This window comes from Molothrus aeneus, chromosome 26, assembly GCF_037042795.1.
Source record: "Molothrus aeneus isolate 106 chromosome 26, BPBGC_Maene_1.0, whole genome shotgun sequence".
Taxonomy (NCBI): domain Eukaryota; kingdom Metazoa; phylum Chordata; class Aves; order Passeriformes; family Icteridae; genus Molothrus; species Molothrus aeneus.
Genome location: NC_089671.1, coordinates 4,289,611 through 4,305,841, shown reverse-complemented (window position 1 = coordinate 4,305,841; position 16,231 = coordinate 4,289,611). Strand labels below are relative to the sequence as shown.

At 47.2% G+C, this 16,231-nt stretch overlaps 1 protein-coding gene across 1 annotated transcript; it reads right to left on the bottom strand.

Annotated features, from left to right (window-relative positions):
* Window positions 1–835: 835 nt before the first annotated feature.
* Window positions 836–15,659, bottom strand: CRLF3 (cytokine receptor like factor 3). Its single transcript, XM_066565901.1, has 8 exons — window positions 15,528–15,659; window positions 12,892–13,099; window positions 11,021–11,108; window positions 10,383–10,560; window positions 9,096–9,318; window positions 7,812–7,944; window positions 4,741–4,853; window positions 836–3,869 (listed from the first exon to the last, which is right to left on the bottom strand). Exons 1-8 carry the CDS (start codon window positions 15,657–15,659, stop codon window positions 3,616–3,618), a joined length of 1,329 nt encoding a protein of 442 aa, XP_066421998.1. The 3' UTR covers window positions 836–3,615.
* Between the last annotated feature and the right edge of the window lie 572 nt (window positions 15,660–16,231).

Sequence of the window (16,231 nt, the reverse complement as noted above, 5' to 3'; positions counted from 1 at the left end):
TTCTGTGAGGGCAATTTTGAGAGTGTTGTTCCAAGTTAAATATTTCTTAATTCACAGAAGTCCGGTGCCATCATCAGCGAGTGGAGCTGTTCCCTGTTACAAATCTGACTCTGGTTTCACATCCAAGAAAACAAAGGCTTTGGAGTAGGTAAGTCCTTCCCTGACTTTGACCTGGAGTTTTTAGGCTGTTCAATTTGAGAGTGAAGCTGCAGCTCTGGAGGAGAAACACTTGGCATCTTGTCATGAAGAAAGCTCATGTGAATGGAGTATTTATGAGAGAAAGCTGCCAAGTCAGCAACTTCACTTACTGGTTTCACAAGCTGTTTTTCCTTTAAAAGAAAAAGAACTGGAAGAGGCTCCAGGTAAAGCAGAACTAAGGGAATGAAGTAAAGCTGTGTGTTAGTCCAACAGGGACTTTATTTGAAGGTGATTAAATACCTCTGCTGCTGGCCAAAAACTACAGGTGTGTAAGAGCGGCACCACAGAATACAGCAGTAAGAGATGGGAACAGTAAAATGGAGACAGAGGCAAATCAGCTGGGATGGAATATTGAAGGAGGTAGCTCATAGATGCTGTAACAAATTTTATTAAAAGAAGGGAAAAATATTTTTTCAAGAGATGTCAGTTAAAATTTGGACATAAAGGTAAGTGCACAGGTGGGAAACCTGGAAATAAATTGGGACTTCTGAGGGACATAAGATTAAATAAATGGGAAAAAAAGGGGAGAAGCTCTTAAAGATGGCTGCAATGCTCTAGAAAACATATTCTTACCTTGTTAGAATGCTGTGGTGCTCAGCTTTATGCCTCAATAAATAATTTTCTAGACAATACACAGTTGAGGGATAAAACTTTTATTTAAAAAAATTCAAATTTCTCTTGACACATAAGTCTTAGTTGAGGTAAGTTAATGTACTAGCTTAGGAAAACAACTTTCAAGATTGGGTTTCATAAGCCATTAACACTCTGTTGCTTGCAGGGCTCCAAGACCTAGAGGTGCAAATTGTAAAGGAAGTGTCAAGTTTTCCATCCAGCTGACCTCTGCTGCGGAAGAACAGAATTTACACCTTTCAGTTCAAGCCTCTTCCGCCTCTTTGCCTCCTTTGTTCCTTTAGTGCTCGGGTCTCTTGCCCTGAGACTCTTCACTCCTCCTCTGTTCACAAGGTGCAGCTCCAAGAGGTGGCTGAAAGTACCTCATTGGCAATTTGGACAGTGAGGCTTGTGCCAAGTTCAAATAAAAAACAAAACCACCACCATAACAACAAAAGAACCATTGGCAAACTGCCCTTGTTCAACACACTCAGCTAAAGCCTGAAGGCAGAAAAACTTCTCATGCCCTCCTCCCCAGCTCTCCAGGGCAGCAGTAGGGGCCTCTCATGACCCTTCACAGTCATCTTCAGCTGCTTTTATGGATATTCTGAACAACCTGACACGGCATTGCCACCTCTGGAAGTACCTGAATTCAAGGTTTAAGCTTTATTTTCTAATATATAAGTAAATATCCTGAAGAATCTATAGTCTGACCAGCCCCTCCAAGAGCAGATGAAAAGGTACCTGACCCATTGGTACCTCACAAGTGTGGATATTCACAATTTTACTTTCCATATGGTAGAAGTACTAAGTTACAACTAGTACCTGATACCTGAAGTGTGTAAGTAGAACTGCCAGCACTACTACATGGAGCAAGATTTAAGTCAGCTGCTGTCTGGAGTGCCTGTCCAGCCCTCTGAGCAGGACTGACACTTTCATCTACTGAACCTTTATGTAAAAGTACTGAAAACACTCACATTGAAAGCACAGGATATGCCAGTATTCTCTTTCTGCCTAACACTGAACTAGTGAAGCTTGAAAAACTAAGAGTACTGCAAGCCCTTTGTGGCTAACAGTGGATGATCTGACCTGCAGCAGCTCAGTCTTTCTCACTTCATGTCTTCCTGCCCATTCCACCCTAACTCTGCCTTGTGCAGGTTCTTTGCACTCATCTAAATGCACACATTTTTTTCTCCTGTAAATGGTATAAATACCAACAGCCATTCTCCTTGTCTGAAATTCTTGTACCCCTGCTACAGCTTCTTGGGGAAAAATTCAGGCAGGATGGCTGATCTTTTTGTACTGACAGTGGTGAGTATGGGCAATGTTAATTAATTGTAAAATAAGCCTTTATGCTTTAAGCTTATTATGGTAGCATAGAGGGCTAATGTAGCACATTGCCACTGAAGAAAAGGCAGTATGATGTATGATTGTCTAGGCTTTATAAAAATAGTGCTACTCTAACATGATAAAATATATTTAATTTTAATTGAACTTGAGGTAAGCCCATCAGCGAATGTTATTTTTAAATATTCCTTAAATCCAGTAGCATTGCAATCTTTTGACCAGGAATAGGCTCTCTTTGAGACTGAGCCTATCCCTCTTAGTTGTCCTTAGAGGAAAAGTATGTAACTTTACATAACTTCTGAATTCCAAGTAATTTAATTCACACTATTATTTATCCCATCCTACTCTATGGAGGAGACAGCTTAATTACCACCATCTCTTCAATTCTGACTGCCCCAGGTTAAACCTATGCAGGCAGAGCCTGCCTGAAGCCCACCCAAAGCCCATCTCCCTCACTCCAGGTGGAGCAGCAGCTGCAGTCTGTCTGCAGTGCTTGGGCCGTGGACCTGCACTGACTGCCCCTTGTCCCCAGGCAGAATTTGGGATTGCCAGGAATCCTGCACATCACAACATCACCTGTGTTGGCACACAGTAAGAGAAGGCTGTCTCTGAGTTTAGAAGGGCTCTGAGGAATCACAGCTGCCAATCCACAGGGTGAGCTCAGGTACCAAATCACTGAGACTTGCTCAGACACAGGCTCTGTGTGAATTGTAACTGGGGCAGACATTCAGAGAGGCTCAGGATCACATCCTGCTCTGGCTTGGTCTGCTTGAGGCAGCTGTGCATGGTCAACATAAGCATCCCCATGCAGCTACTACAGAAAACATATTCCAAGTGACAACACAGAAAGCAGCTCAAGAAGCATGGAAATAAGGCACTTAAGTGAGACAGGAACAGGCTGGCTCCCTCTGAGGCCCAGGCTGGCTCAGAGCTCCCTGCTGCAGAGGGATGAACAGTACCATGTGCGAGGAGGCGGCTGCCGCGGGCAGCCCCGCTGCCCACACAGACCCCTAAGGCAGCATCGTGCACAAGGAAGCACAGCAGGACCTCACTGCTCTAAATACTGTGCTCTGAGTGGCAGAAATACAACTTTGGTCCATTACCACCCCTAAAACACTCATTTCACAGAGCAGCAGCTTTAAGCAAAGTTAATTCTGCACAACGCGCGTACCCTGAGACGAGTACAATGAAATACTGACAAAAATCAAGTTTAGAGGAAAAAAGGGAAAGGTCTGATGGACTGCTTAAATTAATTTGCCTACACAAATGCTTGTTTCTAGCTCTTCTGGAGTAACAAATCCAATGTTTCACAATTATTGTTTAAATGAATCCAGTATGAAGTACAATATAGTGGAGTTCAAGTACTATAAAGACAGGGGTTTGTTACCAGATTGTTGTCAAACAGCTGGAAACTCAGCTTTTAACTTTACAGCAAGAACAAAAAAATCCCTTTACTCACTGCTAAAAGACCAAAACCTTCCAGCCTGGGTATGAGAATGAACATCCAAAATACAAAGAGCCACAGCACTGATCAAGTACCCAGTCAAAGACCACTTCTCTGTTGTTAGAGCTGATGGTTACTCGAAGCTTGAAGTTTCCTCCCTCGTTGCCGCAGGGTCCAAACTGCACAACTTCCATGTCAAATGTCACAGTGGAGCCAGAAGTAACAGCAGGCAGCTGGTTTGTCATCTCTTTTCCATTTACAAATACTGCCCCTGAAACAGTCAGCAGATCTAACAGTATTTCTCATTTTCTATACATACTAACGTGCAAGAACACATCTCTCTATTTTTTGCAGGCAAATAGGGAAGTAACCCTGCTACATTTGTCTTGTCACATGGAACAGGCTGCAATAACTGCTAGCAGGGAGAGATCTGTGATCTCACCAAGGATTTTTAACTGCACAAGCAGCACATACATGAAAGCTGCTCATGTGTCATGTAGGGATCTAAAGAGCCAGGGGCTGTGGGTTTTGGGAAGGAAAACTCCTGCCTGGATCAGGAATAGTGAGGCCAGCAGGAGCAGGGAGGTCATCCTTCCCCTATACTGGGCACTGGTGAGGGCACACCTCGAGTGCTGTGTCGAGTTCTGGCCCCTCAGTTTGGGGAGGATGTTGAGATGCTCAAACACATCCAGAGGAGAGCAATGAGGCTGGAGAGGGGCTGGGAACACAAACGCTGTGAGGAACCACTGAGGCAGCTGAGGGTGCTCAGCCTGGAGAAAAAGGAGACTCAGGGGTCTTATCACTCTCTACAACTCCCGGAAAGGTGCCTGTGCTCAGATGGGGTGTTGGGCTCTTTCTCCAGGCAGCACTGACAGAACCAGAGGACATATAGTCTCAAGCTGTGCCAAGGGAAATTTGGGTTGGATATTAGGAAAAAGTTTTTTACAGAAAGGGTGATAAAGTTCTGGAATGTTCTGCCTGGGGAGGTGGTGGAGTCACCATCCCTGGGTGTGTTTAAAAGGGGACTGGATGTGGCACTGGGTGCCAGGGTTTAGTTGAGGTGTTGGGGCATGGGTTGGACTCGCTGATCTTTAAAGTCTCCTCCCAGGAGGTGTTTCTGTGGCTGTGTGGCTCAGACTCACCGTTGGTGCTGATGCACACGGCCTGGTCCCGCTGCAGGGACTCGTCGCCGTTGCGCTGCTCCGCGCACACGCCCAGGCTGTCCCGCCGGTCCGGCTGCCCCACGGTCTCAATCCTAACAAGAAAAAGGTTAAGTCCAAACATTGAAATGAAATCCAGACAGTCACTCCAGACTCCTGTACTGTGCTCCAGGGTTCTCAACATTTCACCCAAACTTTTGGGGAGATCCCTGGTGAATGACAAAATTCCCGCCAGCTTTCCCAAGAGCTCCACTGAGCAATACTCTATTAATCTGTACAAAATATGAAGCAAACCTTTGCTTCCTGCAAACTTCCAGTGCTATTTAATACAATTCTCCACTGTCACAGCTTAAAAATGACCTTTCAAAATTATTTCCAGTTGTCTGAAGCATACAATATGCTCAGCTGGACCATCAGCTATACCACACTACTGGTCAGCATCATGTATTATGGCAAGACAGCTGTAGCTTCAGCAGGGATTTAATAAGCATGACTGAAATAGGTTTTTTGGACCCTGGCATATTCTGCTGTAATGGGATGATGAGGATGGGGTGTTGTTTTGGGGGTGTATTTGGTTTGGGCTTTTGTAATAAATCAGCCTGGTGCAAACCAAGCAATGCCTAGAAGAGCATTTACATGTCTGGCCTCTGCTCAGCTGTATTTAGAGTTTTAGTCTGGGGAAAGAATCTCTGAAGAAAATGCAAACAAGTTGTGCAAATGACCAGGGATTCAGTTCCCTGTGGGCCCCAGCAGAGGAGTGAGGCTGCACAGTTCATACACTGAAGGGCTGTTCTGGACTTAAGTCCCTTCTCTTGTACTGCCACCTCTCAAAGGTGCTGAATCCTACTTTACAGAGAGCCTGAGTGACTCAGGCCTTTTCTAGAAAGTAAAGCAGTTGTTATTTTCATTGCAGCTTGAGAGAAAGAACAGACTGATCTTTGGTTGTTGGCAAACAAAGGAAAACTTCAGCAGAACTTTCAGGAAACAGTAATTAAAGGGGACAGTGGACTGGCACACAATGGGTTAACTCTTTAGAGGCAAAGATAAAATTGGAGCCATGTTTTACTTTTGCACTCCATTAGGTTTTCAGTCCCCTGAGAATGGCACTAAGAGAGCAATAGCCCTGCACTGTAAAGCAAAGGAAAAATGATTACTTGAATCTCCAAGAAGCTTTTACTTTGGAAGGGATCCACCATCTTTTCCCAAAGCAACCCTAAAGGAGATTTCAACTTCCTTTTGTTGCACAACAAAAATGCTGCACCACAAAACCTTGTCTCTGCCACTGCAGCCCAGACACTGGACCTGGTTAACCCCCTCCAGTTTCCATTTGCCTCAGAGCACAGAGAGGTCCATCCATGGGCATCACAGGCACTGCCTCAGCCTCAGCTGTCAGCAGAGCTGTGCTGGGTTCCTGACAGAGTGTGAGCACCACAGGGCATCTGCAGGGTGAGCCCAAATCACTGTGTGCCTGCCCACAGCAAAGAAGGCTTTAGGGAGATGGAGAGCTGTGGAGAGATGTTCCATTCCCTGAGGGCAGCTCCCTGGAGCAAGGCAACAGGAGGAGACCTGACCTAAAGCAGTGATGTTTTCCTGCAGCTTGGCCAAATGCTTCAGCTCAGGACAATTGCCACAGTTTATCTTTAAAATGTAGATACAAAGCACTGTGTTTATCACAACTTCACTGCTCACTGACAAGCTGTGCCTGGGTCCTGAACACAGAGAACACAGAGCTGCTTGAGAATAATAACTTGTGTTCCAACAGCTGGAGGAAGTCAAGCACCAAGCACTACATCTCCCAGCCCAAGAAAATCTCTCACACTTCCAAACAAGAAGCTACTCTTGGACCTTGGAAGAGGAACAGAACAAAACAAATTTTTGAGGTTGTCTCTAGCCTCAAGATTCGTGTCACGATAGTTCTCGTGGACATGTGCTTGTTTGAGCTCTGCCATCCTGAAACAATCAGGATGGTTATGGACTTGGAGAGAAGTCCATAACCAAAACGTGAAGCAAAACATTTTCATATGCTACCAATAAAAAAAATAAAAAGCACTGGAGTGAGAGAGAACCAAGGGAAACCTCAAGGTTCTGCCTTTAATTTCACAGGCATTGCTGAGCCAAGAGAAGTTAAATCTAGCAAGAGATATCAAATGAAAGCTTTAGATCTTTTTATCCATCTCAGACAGGGCAACTGAATACATCCTCACACTACAACCATCTAAAGTTAACATAATCCATTATCAGGAAGGGATAAATGAAACACCATGGAATAAGTCATGAAAGTATCATGAACAGCCCTTTTCAATTGCCTGTGGGGGCTGCCTGCTGTACAGCAAGTAGTTTTATTTAACCAGGGAAAAGATTGAACAAAGCTTCATAGTCTCTGAGGTCTGTAATCACAACTGACATATCCACAAGGACTTTCCTCATACCCTGTTAAACAGCATCATCTCAGGGATAGGATGACAGGCAGCAAAGCTGCCAAGGTTTTTAATCATGTTCTGTGACAAATGGAAAGCTTGAAATTCACAAGATCCCTTCTCCACTCTGGATCTTCTAGTGCCAGTTTCAAGCAGTAGTCTGACCAGCACTAATTATCTCACATGTCACAGGCATCGCTGCCAGACTGTCATCCCAACGGCACATCAGTGTTTTCATGTCAAAGTCTTCAGAGCCAGTGATTAGTCTGGGAAGGAAAGCACCCCTGACCCAAGGTTAAAAGGAGCTAGAGGCAAAGCTCCACTGACTTCAGCCAGTAACAGCTGCTACAAAACATCAGGAAGTTCAACATTCCACAGATCTGCTCAGCATGAACTATATTTTACCATCCCTCAGTTCACTCACTTTTATAAAAGTGCAGGTCCTACAAAAACATCAGGTGTTTTCCTACAAAGCCAGGAAGCAGAACTAAAGGAAGGTCAGATGTCACATAGAGGCACTACCTTGACTGGAGCTGAGCTGATTTACAACTCAAACATGCCTCAGGTTTACACACAACTCAGATGTGACAGCTCACAGGGGATGCACCAGCCACCAGCCACCCAAAAAGGACTTGCCTGAATGTTAATGTCTGCCCACAGAAATAAGTAGGAGCTTTGGAGTAGAGCACACCACAGGACTGAGAGTCATTCCGGAGTGCTATGTTTCTTCGGCTGCTCAAGCTGTAACCCTCCAGACCAGCTGTCCATTCTTCAAAGAAAACAAACAAAAAAGCAAGAAAATTGTGAATCTCAACTTGGTCCTGTCTGTGCCAAATCAAGCCAGTCCCAATGTCTACTCAGTGCACCTCATGCAGCTTAAGCTATGTTAAAAACAGGGGCTGGTTTTGCCTTTTTCTTATGGAGAGATTTGTTTTTCAAATAAACTGCAATTACAAAAAGTATTTTCCAGCTCAGAGTTCACCAGGAGTTCACTCTTCGCTGCAATCCCTGCCAAGTCTTATTGTAAGAAAAGGAAAGCCTTCATTACCCACTGTGCTTAGAAATTTGTAAGTGAAGAGAAAATTTAAATTTTCCTCTCTCCAAGATAAGAGCTTGTTAGGAGCTGTAGTGTAGGAGCATCGGGGGTAGGATGGTGGGGACGGACAGAGACGAGAGATCTCTGCAGCCAGGTCAGGAACTTGGGGTTCATTGCAAAGGGCCTGGGTGCAGGGCCCTGCTGGGAGCTGCCAGACACAGCTCGGAGCAGGACTGAGAGAAGAGAGGGGCAGAGAGGATGAGAGGGTAAGAGAGCGAGGTTCCCGTTACAATACAATAAATCTTCTTCTGTGTTGAATATTCTGATTCTCACTAACCAATCTAGTACAAGATATAAATCCTATAGCATTTACATACAGCCTATAAGAATCACTACATTACCGTACTGTGTTACATTTTAAACCCTAAAAACTCCTCTTTGGGCCCCTTCTGCCAAGCCAGTAGGGTCTGCTCTGACCCTTGGACCTGCCTGCACGCAGAGGGTCTTGTTTCTTCAAAAGGGGATTCCCTTCAGCTGGCCACACCATTGTTTTCCAGTGGTTCAGAAACTAAGGGATGTCAAAGCTTGCTTTCATTTCAATCTTGCTTATAGTTTCTATATTCTCAAAATCTTTTGCCAGACAATCATATTTATAAGGCTTTCCTGTTTCATCTTCTCCAACACTGTAGGTCATCAAGAATCCTTATGTTGTGGTGAGGGAAAAGAAAAAATAATGCTTTTCTTCTGACTCACATGCTTTCCAAAGCTAAGGAAGCAGTGAGCCACCTGGGAAAGGCTCACTGAGTGTTCCTCAGCCAAGGAAGCCAAGAATGCATTGTAGGCCAGAGGGACAGCTCATGCCATGTCCGTGGGGCACGACGTACCGTGGGGCACCAGCGTGGTGCGGCCGGTCTGGGCCACGCTCCAGGGGCTCCACTCCTGGCGCCCGTCCCCGCGCGCGCACACCCGGAACTGGTAATCCACGTGGGGGTCCATGTGCAGCACCAGGAACTCAGGCTCTGAGCCCACGTACACGTCCTCAAAGGGGCTGCCCGGGCTCTTGCGGAACTGCAGCCGGTAATCCTGGGCTGAGAAATCCTCATCCACCTGCAGAAACGGTCACTGCGTCACAAAGGAGCCCTCTGGCTCTCCCTCCCCTCTGCAGGGGTGGTGTCAGGAGAGCACTGCAGGTGATCACTCACAAGGTACTTCAGAGCAGAAAATGTGCCTTGTAGAAAGTAACATCAGTGTCTGAGCCAACATCAGTGTCTGAACCAACAGATGTTTCAGAATTATTTTATTACAGTTAGAAAATATCTACAGAAGAAGAAACATTTAACAGAAGGCTGCTCATTCTAGAGATATAAAAAGATCCTTCAGCCAAAAGCTGAAAACAACTTTGCAGAAGAAATTCTGTGCCAGTTTTTAACAGCAAGGGAAAATCAGCGTTGTCCTTCATAAAGTGTTCCAGGGAGTGATTTGCAGTTCTTTGATATCTCTGAGTCAAAAGATATTTACACACACACCCCCTCAAAAAAACCCCTCCATTATCCCCCAGGCACAACCAAATCCAGGGAACTCCTGTACAGCACAGAAAATCAGACCCCACCTGAGAGCAGTGCCTATGGTTTAACAACCTGAGTCCACATCCTTCACAACTGAAGGGTGGCCAGCAATGAGTGGCTGTTGCTAGAACAACAAAGGTTTGTTTGATGCTGCCAAGGAGCACAGAGCTGTCCAACAACAACTAAACCACATCAGACCACAGCAGTGGTTTACTCAAAAATAGTTTTTGTGTGTTGAAGAGAAATACTACTGGACTAGCTAATATAATAATTTTTCTTTTTCTACCCATTGCATCTCCCCAGGAACACAAAGGTGTTTAGGGGTAAAAGTGTAACAGAGCAGGTCCAGCCTCCTCCTGGGTCTGCTAAAGCAAGTGTCACTGCAGGCAGACACAAACCCAGCACCAGCCACACACCATCACTGCACTGCCTTGTCTTTAAATGACACCATTACCATAAAAACAAGTTCTTACGGTTTTTAACTCCACACTGGAGTGGACTAATCCTTGGAAGGCAGTAGAGAGCTCAGAAAGAAAGTGGATTGTTTGGGTTTTTTTTAGAAAAAACCCAAGTCTAAAGGAATTTCACACAGGATATTTTACCTACCTTACACCATCGGACTAAAATACCTCCAGGCTTTTCCACAAACTCCTCCAGCTGTACAGGTGGGCGGGATGCCACAGTTCCATGTCTGAATATTTGATTTTTCAATATAGTAAGGAGGCAGTCATCCAGCTGGGCAGATAAACAAGGCACGTCAACCAAGGAAGGCACTTCTGGTAAGCTGAGAAAGGAAAGTTTGCTGTAATGAGAGAGGCCAGCTTCCACAAATTCAAATTTCATCCATACACTTGAATCTGTGCAGATTTGCAAAGAGAGAACAGCTGCAGAAATTGGCACGTGCACTCCAAACTTAAAAGACTCAGCAAACACTGTGTTTCAGCCCTAACCAGACTGTTTGTCAGCAAATACTCTGAAACACAGGCTGTTCTACAGGGAGTGGCTTCATCCTTTACCAATAAACAGCCTATATTCCCACAGAACATATGGAGGGTGAAAACCCCCTCCATTCTGTGAGCGCCAGCCCCAAAGAGAGTCTGTGAAACAAGCAGGACAGCAGCACCTCAAATGAATTTTTTGAGGCAATGGAGCAGAAAGCTTTTGTTTCAAAGGAGAAAAGATCCCCTACAAAGAAGGGCACAGGTGCCACTGCCTCAGACCACCTCAGAATGTTGGTGTCTTACCTATCTAGCTGAATATGTAAAGCTTTTTTTGTAAAGTTGCAAAGTTTCTCATTCTGTTGTCCCACATCTCCATCGACTGCACTCTCTCCTGCAACCAAACAGTAAAAATATTTCTAATGAGACAACATCCATAGAAGGCATTCTTTGCTTCAAAGAATAACCAGTTCTGACATGAAAAACTAATTAAATGTGAAGCACTCTCAGCACTTTTGCTAGTCTTAGCTAGAAAATGCAATTACAGGTAACCAATATAAAGCCTATCTAGCAACTTTTGAAGCTCTGAAAGCTACCTGTAGACACACCCATAACAGATGTAATAATTTGCCTCAGGTCTCAGACAGAAGCAGAACTGGGGTCAGATGACAAAAAAACCAGGATTATTAATCCCTTTCTCCACTAGCTTTAAATGAAGAAAAAAGCAAAGCACATTCACTGATCAGATAATAAAAAAGCAGGCACTTAAAAGCAAGAGATAATGTCAATCATTGTTCTTTTGCTACAATCACAATCATTGTCACAATGAAGAAAATAATCTAATCCATGCAATAGAGTGTGGAGATAAAGACAAATATTTTCCTAAGCTTTCCATATAAAGTAGCATCCCACACTTCATCTTACAGAGACATATGCTCCAGTCTCCTGTCTGCTGACTTTAGGGTAATTTACAACTTCAGCCAGCTCAGTCCTTTTCCAAGTGGAGGATTACACACGTTACAAATCTCTGAAGGAAAGCACACGTCATAATTGGCAGCAGGAGATTTAATAACCATGGAAGTTTAACTCCTCTGTGCCTCAGCTCAGCCTGTGCTGGTCCTGCCCACAGCCCTGGTGATGCTCCTGCTCAGAGCACCCGGGGGAATGGGAACTGCAGCGAGTCAGCTCCTCATCAGACCCCACAGAATTTCACACAAAAACCTTCTGCCACCACGCTGATTCAGTAACCTGAGACTTAAAATAAAATCAAGGTGAACACCAGCTGTCCCAGAGCTGTGGTGGTAGAAAAAACCCCAGCAAATTAATCCCTAAACACGGTCACTGCTCCTGTGAGCAGGAGGCACTGAGCTCCCCAGCCAGCACAAAGCTCAGGGCTGAGGAGGAATTGGGAGCTTTCCCACCCCTGGGACACAGCTCAGCTCCCAGAACTGAGCTCATGCTGAAAGCAAGTTAAAGTTGAGACATGAGAACAATGCAAGGAAACTGCCAACACACTCATGGCTCAGACATGCTCCCAGTAGGTTCTCCAGCCTGGGGAAAACAGGCAAGAGTGACATTCCTTTCTGTCGAGGTATTTAGCATCAGCAGGGTATAGTCTGGCCCTTACAATAATATTCTACATGTCCATTTTTGTCTGCCTCATCTTAAGACTTTTTAGAGAAATTTTCCCCATACAATGGCCATTTGATTCCTCATGTTCCTCACCAACAATAACATAATTACACTCAGCAGGACAATGTGTTTATTTCAGCTATTTCAGCAAGACAGACATAATTTACTTCACCAAAACAGACACTTTGCTATAGTGGTACCCACAATGTATTTTATTCCAAAGTAGCCTGACATACTTTTCTGTCTACCCTGGAGAGGTAGAGAATGTCTCTGCAGTGAAATAATTCTCAAATAGGTACTTCCTGCCCTTCAGGAGAGGCTACACTGACACATGTACACCCCAGGATTGGAGTGAAATGCTGAAATGCAGATTTATAGGAGATAATAATGATCAGCTCTTCACTACATCTACCCAATTCTTAACATTTAGTTTGAGACAAGCCCAAAATGAGCCAAACACAGTGATAATAATGGGAATACTCCAGACGTTTGACAGAGCCACACTGGAAGGCAGAGCTAAGACTCAGCACCAGGTCCTGCCTCACCTTCCCGGAGCAGATCATCGGCCGTGCTGACCCCGTGCTCGATCAGCTTCTGGCACTCATCCAGGGGCTTGATGCTCTCCTGCTCTATGACATCCACCTCCTGCAGCAGGGACGTCAGGCGCTCGTCCAGCAGCTTCTTCAGGGTCCCTTTCAAATCACTGAAATGCTGCTCAAGCACATCTCTGGTGGATGTAGCACTATCTTTGATCTGAATTCAGGTAACAGGAAAGAAGGATTCAGGATAAAGGCAAAGGCCATGCACATCTTTTATTTTTCTGAAGCATCTCATCCACACTTGCTGGAGAAAAGCTGCAAGTGGAGTCTGCTTTAAAAAAATCATCACTGGCAGTTAACAAACTCGTGAAGTCACTTTTAGTACATGTACAGCAGGAAGGGAGGCAAAGAAACCAGCCTGGATGAGGGGAAGAGCATATTAACTAAGCAAAATACAACATGGGTTAGGGGTGCTTCAATCAAGGAATTTTTCTTGTCAGAAAAATCCAAATGCTCTGTAGATCTCCTCCCTGCTGCCCCTCAAAAAACCCCACTGCTGTAATCCTACTTAAAAACACTCTGCCATCCTCTGGTAATCCTCCTTGCAAACAAAAACCTATCAGACTTTCAGAAAACTATCTAGGAGCACTTTAAGTGCTATCACTTCACTGGATTTTAAAAATCCTCATAAAACTGCTTTCTTTTCAATTTTGTTCAAACAGCTACCCTTGGGGACCAGACAGGGTGAACAGCAAGTCTGTTTTGATTCCGGAAGAACCCGACCACAGAAGGTTCTACAAGTGCTCATTAAAATGTCTGCACACTTGCTGAATCTGGCTTTTTGGGAAGAAAACACACTTGAACATCCTTGAGCTAAAGATGCAAAAATCAGAAGTAAACATCTCCCTGTGAACGACTTTTCTAAGTCACGCACACAAGGAAATGCTGCAGCGCGCTGATGGCCTTACACGTAATTTCTAGATCTTTAGAAGTACAGACAACCAACACAGGAAGTTCTCTGGTTAGGTAAAATAAATTTCCTCTTCACCAAATACTCATGAAGGTCTGCAGCTGCCACACAGCTCTGTTTCCCTTTTCTTGTAAGTTCAATGCTTGAGGAAAAAAAGGAAGTATTTAGCTTTGTGACGGGGTGGGGCAAAGGAAGACAGAACACTCACTTCTCCAAGCATTTTACCTCCATTACAGGCAGATACAAATTCAGCAGCTCAGCCACAGAATTAGATACTGCTCATCATACAAAAGAGGAAATGCAAGTCCCTGAACACGCAGAGCTCTGTGAAGTTTGCAGAAAATCACATCCCATTGGTCCAAAGGAAAAGGATGCAACAGGAGTGATCCAGTCCCATCACATCAGCCAACCAGCCCTCAAATAATAAAGCTGCCACTATACAAACCCCAGTTGCACACTCAGCACCTTGGGAACACAGGGAACTCTTGGATGTGCACAAAACAGCGAGAGGATGGAAAGAGAGAAAACAGAAACATGCACACAGCAAAGGAATTGCCCGCAAGAGCAAAAGGAAAGGTGAGCTAACTACACACTCACTGCACAAAGGCACATGGGCTGCCTCTCACTGCCCAGCAACACTTTGAGATGACAAGGTTTGGATGAAAGACAGCCACGAACAATTCATTTTCTTAAGCAGTCTGTGGTTTCAGTGCTGCCTAATTAAATGTCCAATGATCACCCACATGCTCTGGGAGTAGGACACTCACCCAGCAGATTCACAGCAGGTTTCTGCACTAACGTGATTCGCTTCAGAAAAACCAACGGGTCACCACGGAAACACTCCCTCAGTTTGGTTTTGTTTGGGTTTTTATTTACCCCTCGCAGAGCTGAATCAAAGACAGCAAGGCATCACTTCCAGCCTGCAAACCTCCATGTGCTGAGAGGCTGCCTGGGCAGAGGAGCCAGCCCGGCACTGCGGCTCTCTGTCCCTCCTATCTGCTGCTGCATCTCCCGCGGGTGGCTCACAGCCCCACGGGAGCCCTGCCCGGCTCCAGCCAAACCGGCTAACCGGGAATGCCGGCAGCCCTCCCGCCCGACCCACGGGTACGTGACCCGGGCCCTGCGGAGCATGGGGACAGCAAGCAGCCTTCATTCAGCACAGCATCCAGGCCAGGGAGCAGCTGCCCAGGCAGGCATCCCATGTGAGAATGGGCATAACACACCCCATTAAATCAGACTTAAATCCCAGCTACTTTGGAAGCGTCGTTCTTTAAGATATTTATTCGTGGCTGGGAAAGCTCCCTCTGGTCCCAGAAAATGAAGCTCAGCTCAGTAAGAGACTTCAGCTCGCATCCCTTTCCTCCGACACGTCACACATTTGCCATTCCCACACGCTCCATCTCCGGCACCCCCGCCGGTCCCGGGGCTCTCATCACCCCCGGGGCTCCCCCTCCTCCACCCTGCCCACACCTGAGCCCCATCCCGGCTCTCCCGGCGGACAGGAACCACGGACAAACGCCGCGCCCCGGGAGAGGAGCGGCCAGGGCCCGCCGCCCCCAGCGGGGGCCGCCTGCGGGCACCGGGCAGGCACAGCCCGGGCAGGGCTCCGGCCGCTCCTCCCGGGGCAGCTCCGGAGAGCCCGGTCCCGTCCCGTCCCGTCCCATTTCCTCACCTGCTCCCGCGCCTGGTGCAGCCCCCGCAGCCGCTGCTGCAGCTCCCGCCGGTAGCTCCGCGCCGCCTCGATGCTCTCCCGAGCCTCCTGCAAGAGGAGCCGTACCTCGGCCTCGGCGGCGGCGGCCTCCATGGGCAGCCGCGGCAGCAGCGAGGCGGCGGCGGCGGGGCGGAGCGGGGCGGGGCGGGCGAACCTCGGCCCCGGAAGGGCCGCGCATCCGCGGGGCGGGGCGGGAAGGGAAGCGCGGCGGGAGCGGGAGGCGGCCCCGGCGCACGGACCGGTGGCCGGTGACGTCAGCGAAGCGTGACGTCAGCGGCGGGCAGGGCACGCGCTAGCTGCGTGATGTCACGGCCGAGGCGCGAAAACCCGACTGACAGCGGCAAAGGCGGGAGAGGAGGCAGAAGAGGGCGTGGCCTCGGCAGAGAAGGGGCGGGGCGACCGCGCGCCCGTCCGTCTGAGTCACGTGATCGGGACAGCGGGCGGCTATTGGTCAGCGGGCGCGGGTCACGTGGGAGCGACCGGAGACCCCGCCCCCCGTTTTCCGCGCGGAGGATCCGAATCTGGTCCCGCGCGCGCTTTTACCGCCCGCCCGGCGCGCGCGCCCGTCAGGCGGCGCCATCGGGGCCATGGCGGCGACGCGCGCCCCCCGCCCCTGAGGCAGCGCCCGGGGCCGAGGGCTCCGCGCTCCCCCCGCCCCGAGCGAG